At 40.1% G+C, this 8,983-nt stretch overlaps 2 protein-coding genes across 2 annotated transcripts in view; both read right to left on the bottom strand.

The window, feature by feature from the left end:
- Positions 1–2,251: 2,251 nt before the first annotated feature.
- LOC120904229 lies at positions 2,252–3,882 on the bottom strand. The gene is made up of 3 exons (XM_040314057.1): positions 3,556–3,882; positions 2,969–3,149; positions 2,252–2,902 (listed from the first exon to the last, which is right to left on the bottom strand). Exons 1-3 carry the CDS (start codon positions 3,695–3,697, stop codon positions 2,281–2,283), a joined length of 945 nt encoding a protein of 314 aa, XP_040169991.1. The 5' UTR covers positions 3,698–3,882; the 3' UTR covers positions 2,252–2,280.
- A 2,254-nt stretch (positions 3,883–6,136) lies between these two features.
- LOC120900380 (sodium-dependent neutral amino acid transporter B(0)AT3) overlaps positions 6,137–8,983 on the bottom strand; it is a 31,754-nt gene continuing 28,907 nt past the window's right edge. The window contains exon 9 of the mRNA XM_040307283.1: positions 6,137–8,899. Within this exon, the coding sequence (XP_040163217.1) occupies positions 8,666–8,899 (234 nt within the window). The 3' untranslated portion in view covers positions 6,137–8,665. The remainder of the gene's footprint in view (positions 8,900–8,983) is intronic.

Genomic DNA, 8,983 nt, shown 5'->3' with positions numbered 1-8,983 from the left:
GCCGATACCAAGCGTCTTCACGCCACGAAAAGATCGATGGACAGCTTGCGATTTGATGTTACTGGACTAACGGGTTAGCAACTATTGGGAATACTTTTGAGAAAAAAATCGTAATAATTTCGTGGGTCGGCACTGAAAGTGAATAGCCAAAAACAGAATCGGAAGCAACTCGATCACACACACGATCAGTCCCCGATTCGTGGGTGACACGTGAACGAGATGTGAAAGGATGCATTGGATGCAAGCAGCGGGAAACTGCTTAGGTTTAACTTAGGCACAAAAACAGTGCGTAAATACTGTTCGTCGGCAGGAGAATCAACGCGACGATCATGTGGAGAATAGGGTGGAGTATGGGTTGTGGGTGCTTTTGATCGCTCATCCTGTTCTGCAATCTGTAATTGATTTAACATCTTTCAACGAGTTTAATAGGAATTTGTTAGGATCATTAAGAAACAAAGCTTACCGCCGGACTGTATCACGCTTTGTTGCCTATACGAAAGTACGAGATAATAAGAGGATGGAAATTAAAAGTCCAATAATGGCCCTAAAATATGTCATTTTCATGTTACAAACTGTCTTCAATGCATTATTCCCTGTCTGTCGTTTCCATCATTGTTGTTTGTTCCCTTTTTTTAATAATACAATCTATTAGACGGTTCACTATCAGTTTCATAGTTTGCTTTTGTCCTTTTCTTCCAGTAGCAACCTCATTAGGCTAGGTTAGTAACGGATAAGGCATCATTTATGACCAAAATTCATTAGATGAGCCATGACGTCATATTACAAAATAGATTACTGGACGTCCATAACGGGTAGTTTTTAAAAGAAATTGTCTCCTCTCTTTCTGTCTTTCTATGAAACATACTGAAACATTCAGGGCCATTAATTGAAATCACAATATTGACAAGCCTCTCATGAGCTAGCAAACAGATGGTCCGTCCAGCCGAACCCGTTAATGGAGAAGTATTAATTAAGATAATGTATAAGTGATAATGACTACCTACCAGACGCTTCCAGCAGGGCCATTCCAACTCATTGACATCTAATCATGCTCTAGCAACATCTTCATCAGAATCAATTACTAACACTTGTCTTGTTTTAGAGCGAGCAATATGGTCCCCGCTTCGTAACTTGATCGTTCAGCCAACGCAATATCGAACATTTTGAATAGCAATGACATACGTCGCCGTTGCATTTGTATTCAAGCGGTTGGACTGGTTGGATGTCCGTCGGAATTAATGCGATGAATTAAATATTTCCAATTACGATAATTTTATGGACGGGACACGGCACAGGACCCGCAAAGTATGTCAGAATATCGATCAAAAAATTGCAACCACAATAGCAACAAGGCCAATCGATAACTGGTTAGTAGCTGGGGTCAATCCTGTGGCCGTGGGAAGTCAGCATTGTATGGTGCTGTTAGTCGTTAGGACATCGTTACAGTAGTACATGTTGAAAATTGCATACTTTTTGGGGCATTCTAAAAATACAAAAAATAGAGTATACATTTAGGCGAAACATCGTTCAAGTTAGGTACGGGATTACAACATTCCACGGGTAAATGTTTTGTATTTTTCTTTTATTTTTATATTTTTCTTTACAAAACCTAGTTTGTTAAATATTTTCATTTGTAATTCAAATTACTTAGCTACTTATCAAACTATTTTTTAAATGACAGAAAATACACAAAATATGATCATATTTTGAAACACGTTCTCAACGGCATGATTTTTCGGCAATAGAAAAATAAAAGTATAGTTTTAAATTAAAAATGCGAGGTTTATTTCTTTTTCCTTTCATATCATTGTGTCTAAAGTTGAAAGGAAAGGCATAAATAAAATAAATATACATAAATATAATATAATATAAATTTAACTAAGATTCAAATAGAAGAACAACCATACATTACACAATCAATTCTCAACATTTTAGTTATTTAAGCTTTTACATAAACATCCCAGTAGAAATGTTTAGCAAACAACTGTGTTGAGAAGAATATAATTGCATACTTTTAGGCGTTCCGAAGGATTTGTGTTTGTAAAATTTTTAAGAAATCTTATCTGAACCGGAAAAAAGTAAAAATAAAAAGTTTCAGAGTGTCGTCGTCGGTAGCAACTCCACCAGCAGTCAAACGTTGAAAAGTTCTTTGCGGTGTATCTTGTTAAATTTCGGAGAGCGTCGATGGAAAGCGCCTAAAGGTATGCAATTCATCATTCCCTTTTTCATTGGTCGACCTACGCGGATCATGCTTGCTTGCTGTATACAGGTATTTATTATTTATTTCTTCGACTTTTTGCGATCTTTCTTACTCTCCTTCGCCTTTGACTCCTCCTCCGAAGATGAGCTGGAAGAGTGCGTTCGTTTCCTGGACGGTGTTGTTGATTTGCCACTGCTCGCCAAACTGTTCGCATAGCTCTTTAGCTTCTCCACCTGGGGACTGTACGCCCACTGTACCATCTGCAAGTGCAGCTCGGTAGGCTTGCCGTCCTGATCGAATAACTTCACACTGCTGTCCGGTTTCAGTGCCTGCAGTTTCGCATTCCGCACAATGTCCCACGTCTTCGACCCTGGGTCCTTGGGTGCTTTAGTGCGCAAATGTTTGTAGTTGCCTTTGGCCTGCGTTTCATAGCAGGCGAGAAACTCCACTGCCAGCTTGTCCGACTGCTCCCCCTGCGGTGCGGGCAGTTGACGTATCAAGTCGATCGAAAGGTACGGCATGTTTTGCTTGCCCCGCTCCTCGCGATCGAACCGATCGAGAAAGTCTTCAAACAGTGCCACCGCTTGCTTGATCGAGCTTAGCTTCTCCTCGTTCTTGGTGGCAGGAATAACGCGCTTTGCGCTACCGATCAGTCCCTTGACAGCTAGCTTCTGATAATCGGGATCGCGCCCTTCTAGAATGCTTTAGGGAGAAGAGTACGTAAGTCGAAGTTTTGGGACTTGGCTTCTATCGCAGTGTTTCAATTACCTCAGCGTTTGTTCAGCCGCCTGCTTGTCCTTGAAACCCAACCCTGGCACAGTTTCCACCTTGTCTTCTGCATCCTTCGGCTTAGCGTTTTTGGTGCTGGAGGTGCTGTTTGCTTCCAGCCACTGCTCGAACGTTTCGATCGCAGCCTTTATGTTGTTTATCTTGTCCTCAGCCTTCGTCACTGAAAACAATCATATGACGAATTGAAATAAAATACTTTAAAATTATTCTACAATTGACGTTTTAGCACTCCGTTGAGAAACACTGCATGCAGCCAGATGGTATTTAAATAGGTCATAAAACGCAACGAAAAATAAACCGATTTAAATCCGTTTGTTTTGATCTGTTTCAATCTAAATTTACGCACAATCACACAACGTTATTAGAAACGAGCGTGAGACGATTAAAAATAATGATTACCTCACCACCACCAGTGCCAAGCGCGTGCTCCCGAAAGTGGGAGAAAGCAAAGATTTAAGCTTGCTCACACTTGCGCCCAATGTCGCGTTAGCTCATTTTTGACCAAATATGCAATGACATCATCGTGATGCGTTGCTAGGCTACGCACCCACCGACCACACACTCACATGTCAGCACACGCTTCGCCCGTCCGATCAGACCGCGCACCGTCAGCAGCTGGTACTTGTGATCCTCGCTCTTCAGCAGCTCCAGCGACTCCTCGGCCTTGGCCTTATCCTTAAAGCCGTACTTTGATTCTTCCTTTGCCATTGCTTTTTATTTACAATTCTAATCCGATCGATTGGACTTGTGGCTACCAGACCTTCCGATGAACGTGCGGTGAAGTTTAGAAACGGACTGAGTTCAGCCGCTAGATCAGGCGGGCGAGCTTGAACGATCTTCACCGCTCTCCTAAACTCTCGCTGACTGGCGATGGTGGTGGTAAACCGGCAGTGGAATGCTTTACTGATCGTGCTAAACATAACTCTACACCAGCTCAGCTGTGTTTGCGTTCGGCCCGTAGAGGGCGAAGATCAGGCGGAATATCCGGAAGGGATCCGCAGTAGTGGAGCGGTAGGGGTGGTTGTTGTTTGCTTCGGTGACGCCGCATTGGCTATATGGGCACGTTTTCAGAAATGACGTAATGCTGTTCCGAAACGTCCGAACATGCCTATGGATGTAAGGGCGGCGTGAGAGAGTTGTTGGATCGAAGTGAGGGTCAAACTATGTATTATTAATGTCTGTATTGGGTAGACGCATTGGTGATGGTAATTTGATAAGAGTGAGGACGACTATTTGGCACATTTCTAGGTCAAACTTGAAACGCTATTAAAGTAATAAATATTAGAGATGTGCACAACTTATTAAACAAATGACAAATGTGCCAACTCATCAAATCTTTCAAAATTATTAGAAATATATTAGAAATGTGATACACGCTACATCATTCACATTATCCCCTTCTTTAAATTAATTGAAATAACGAATGATAAAAATGAACGCTCCATCGGTTTATATTTAAATAAAATTAGAAAAAATCTACACATATACAGTCTGTTCCCCCGTTACGCGGCTCTGGACTTACGCGGATTCGAAGATTCCGCGGTTTTCTGAATTTGTCTGAACAATCGTCAAATCAATATAATTTACTTCATGAACTGTCTATTGCAATTGCATTTTTGCATTTTTGTTAATGAATTTATTCCACTTAAAAGCCAAAATAATCGGAATGTTTGGCACGAATCGTATCAAATAAGTGATAAAGTGAATAAAAGTACAAAATTAAATAAAAATCCACGAGTTATCGATTGTATTTTGGCCGAAAACCGCGAAATTCGACTTACGCGGATTGCTCAGGAACGCACAAACCGCGTAGCTCAGGAGCAGACTTTACATTTTCACTATACGATCGTTAAGTTTGTACGATGCGTTCGCAATAACGATTACAGTGCACTGCAAATTGTCTACACAGTTGTTGGTTTGGTTGGAAGGAAACGTATAGACAAAAATGTACAATTTAAAGAAAAAAAGAAAAAAAAAAGATAAATACATATTTTAAATGCAAATGCAACTTATGTCAATTTGTTTTAAATATGAAATTTTAACTTTGACAATTGTTCTTGAATGTGAAAATGTATCATTATATTTCTTTCTTAAATTTTTATTGCATATACAATTGTAACAAAAAGCAAAGGAAAAAGGCAATAATAAGTAACTGCAGTAATGGTTGCATCTTAACAAACTAATTCTTTATTCGATAATCCAGTGTTGCAGTGTGAATATTTCTGTGTTCAATTTGTTATTCAATCGTGATACACACGCACAAAAATTACTTTTGATTCCTTTTTTAAACTCATATCTTATCGCATTATTTCAGTTTTAAGTTCACTATGTTGTTGTTTTGTATCTGTTTTTTTTTTATCCGCTTCTTAATAGTATCTTCCAAGAAGCAGCTGCAAAAGTGTTTGGCTAGTGTTCTATGTAGTAATAACAGTGGTCTACTGAAGCTAGCAGGCAACAAGAAGCGTTTGCAGCAGAAAAATGAAGCATACAATTGAAAAGAAAAATAGCTTTTGAAAAGTGTCAAAAACGAATACTAAATTGAAATACACTTTGTTAATATATTAAACGAAGGTTCGCCATGCCAAAATATGGCTAAAAAGAAAGGAAATGATTATGCTCTATTTACTTCCATTCTGTGGCTTTTATAATATTGCAGGATTGAAAGACGGCAAACAACAATTGACTTCTTCGGTTATCGCATCTTTTTTTGGGGGCAGTTTTTTTGTTCTTCTGTGCTGTATTGCATCAAAGTAAAGGGCATTGAACATATATCATGCATTTACAAGATAGTTCTTGTTAACGGGTGAGTGTTGTGGTGCAAAAGGTAGAACTTTACGGTGTGCAGCTAACTTCAGTTTATTCAGAGTAATTTTCGACTACAAATAGGCAATAGGACTGCAAAATCCTAAGTGATGCATTCAATAATATTTGATAGATTTGGATAGTTATTTAACAGTTTTCAAATAGGTTAAGTTCACCATGCAATTCAATTTGAGCTTGAAATTAACTCTTTGATAAGGAAAATTATAAATAATAATTATAAATGATTTTCACTTACTCCAGAATGATTGAAATTCCAGCTCCTCGGCCAGTTTTGAGTACAAAAACTTCCATTACAAAACAGTGCGCAAAACAAAACGACCCCAGTTCTAATCACTCAAGTAAACGTCATTTTATTTCGTCCTGTTGCGGATTGATGGTTGCTGGGATTACAAATAAACTGTGTCTGCGTTGTCCAAGGTAAGTGAAATACGTTTCCTCATCATTTTGTTCTTGTTCTTCTTTGGCCTTTGCGCGCCTCTAGCTCGATAGCTCCTGTGACTCTTACAATGTCTGCTGTTTTTGTGTATGTTTGTGTGTGTATGTAAGTGTTTCCCCTCCACTTTTGCACTCCTGCTACGAGACTATTAACAACTAACTCTTAAAAAGATGATCTTACTACATAGTGGTTTCTTTTTCTGTGTTTTTTTTATACTTTTCACTTTTTATGTTTTTCCCCCCTTTACTCTTTAAGTTTACTCAATTGATCACATTGTTTATTGTATGTTTTCTTCCAGTTATATACGATCCTCGTGCAGTACGACGATCTGTTTTGGTTTATTTTTCTTTTCTTTTTTTCATTTAATGACTTCAGTTTTTTAGCTGCGTGTTGGTTTACTTTCTATTTAACGGGTTTAATTTGATGTTTTTTTTCTCTCCTCTAGCCTTCGTATGTTTGTGGGGTGTGATGTGACAAAAACAATGTCACTGTAGAACGTACTTCAGCGTAACATATATCGACTGTTGTGTTATTTCCTTGACCAAAAGTTCTGTCGCTTTATTCTTACACATGGCTTGTGTATTGTAGTTGTTTGCCGGGGTGTGTACAACGATTAGCATTAAAAGATACAAAACAAATTTTGTTCTATCACACTTTCCTCTATCTGCCACTGCCTGTGTGTGTGTGCAGCGGAGCAGGGGCTTCATTGAAACCAAACCATTACCGTATAGGATGCAACAACGAACAAAACAAACACATTTGTTTATGGCTCTAGCAAGAGTACCTTTCAGTATGAGCCAACAGGCGGTTTACATTGCAGCGCATCTTGGAAGCGGCAAACAATCATTATTTTTTAAATTAATTTAAATCATTTTAATGAGAGAAGTTCGGTATTTTTCATGCGGATCTTTTCCAGGAAACCTAGTCGTAATTTTCTTTCCTTCCATTTTCAGGGAGTGCTTTTTGCAAATAATGTCTTACGAGAGCTTCTACACCACCTCACCATCTTCATCATCGTCACCACCGTTTGGTTGAACGTTTTCATAATATCTTACATACTTCACATGCACTTACATCTTAAGTAATAATTATTTAAGTTTCACTTACATAGTATAATTCTGCTGAGCACGTGTGTTTATAGTATGGTGTTTGCTCGGGAAAGTACGAGAGAAGGAGCGAGTTTGAGATTGAGAGAGAGAAGGACTGACTGGGTTAGAAGGGATCATTGTTGGAAAAGTATAGTAGTAACTGTCTAAATGAAAGCACAAGTATAAATATTGGTTTGGTAGCAGTGAAACGACTACTAACACAGTTTAGCGTCTAACACTACGATTATTGTACGAGCGCACTTGATAGTGCAAAACCTGTGTTCCCACTACAGGAGCGAGGTATTCAAACTAATTGAAATCTTAACGCACGCAACACTTATGCTCTCTGTTTTGTTTTCTTTTTTTTTACAAATCATTTCATCCTTTACGTTTGATTAGTTTTTTCTGGTTTTTTTTCTAGCATTTTTGTTCTCTATCTCCCTCTCTCTTTCTCGCACTCCCCTTCCAACATGTGTCTACGGAAAAGGAGGGGGAAAACGCACCACCACCACCTACCGTGGTGGTGTAATTTGGTTTGAAACAGTACAATTTGTACAACAGGAAAATACACACACACCTATAGCAGGTAACTTGGCATGAAAGAAAACCCAAAGAGAATACTGCATTTTCCGGCTGTGGCACTGCACCGCATTGCTGCAGTGCTGGACTTATCGTCTATTAATAGTTGAATGGCAACTAGCAGCAGGCAACCGTTCGTTCCGGCATTTGTTTGACTTGGCTCTCTATGGTTCGAGATTGGATTGGAGGTTTAAAACCGATTCCGAAGAGAAAGCTCTGTCCCGCCCGGGGTACCAAAGTAAGTGTCGCCAGACCCGCCGAGCGCCGACCGGGATATCTCGATCTCTTCTGCTGCTCCTCCTACTAATTAACCTATTACACATAGCTTGATTTTCAGCATCTTCTGCTTAGTGTATGGCCTATACAAGATATTTACAAGTAACAATGTTATCCACCCTTTACTTTCTTCGCGTGGCAGCTGTGCTGTCTCATTAGCGCTTCGATACCTATGCTAACCACAGCTATGGATAGCGTGTGTGTGTGTGTTTGTGTCTGTATGTGTGTGTGTGTGTTGTGAGAAAACAAACAAAGGATTATGTCGGTGCTAGAACCGCACACTCCCATGGACGCCCCCTTCACTCACGCACCAAGGAACGAGGGTTGGTGAACTAGGTAAAACTGAAGTACATTTAAAATGATAAAAGCGTTGCCACTACTACTACTACTACTACTGCACCGCATGTGGTCGTTGTGTTTGAGCGTAGCGTCTCCTGCTCTGCCCTGGTATACCGGCCGCTGCCCGGTGAACGCTTAAAAGTCCACCACCTCCATGCGGAACGGTTTCTTCCGCGAACCGGGGCTCAGTACGTTCGGGGTAAGATGATGCTGATTCTGGAACTGGAGCTTCTGCGGCGAGGCGGCCGACTTTTTCGCCAACATTTTGCCCATCGTCGGTGGTTCGTCTTCGTCGTCCGAATCGCTCCGCACGTTGACGGGGCCGCCTAGCGCGGGTCCACTGAAATCGTCATCATCCTCATCGTCGTCCTGGGTTGTGTTCGAGTTGGTCGCCGATGGTAAGCGTACAAAGGGGGAAAAGAGACAGTTCAGAAAAAAAGAAAATAATTAGTT

This window comes from Anopheles arabiensis, chromosome 3, assembly GCF_016920715.1.
Source record: "Anopheles arabiensis isolate DONGOLA chromosome 3, AaraD3, whole genome shotgun sequence".
Lineage (NCBI taxonomy): Eukaryota > Metazoa > Arthropoda > Insecta > Diptera > Culicidae > Anopheles > Anopheles arabiensis.
The sequence above is the reverse complement of the archived record's forward strand: the minus strand, read 5'-3'. Positions and strand labels throughout refer to the sequence as shown.

Excerpts from the sequence above, each read along its gene's own strand:
- LOC120904229 (XM_040314057.1), bottom strand. The coding sequence starts at position 3,697 with ATGGCAAAGGAAGAATCAAAGTACGGCTTTAAGGATAAGGCCAAGGCC. Across the intron at positions 3,150-3,555 it reads GGCGAAGCGTGTGCTGACAT|TGACGAAGGCTGAGGACAAG; the intron begins GTGAGTGTGTGG and ends GATTGTTTTCAG. Across the intron at positions 2,903-2,968 it reads GCGGCTGAACAAACGCTGAG|CATTCTAGAAGGGCGCGATC; the intron begins GTAATTGAAACA and ends TTCTCCCTAAAG.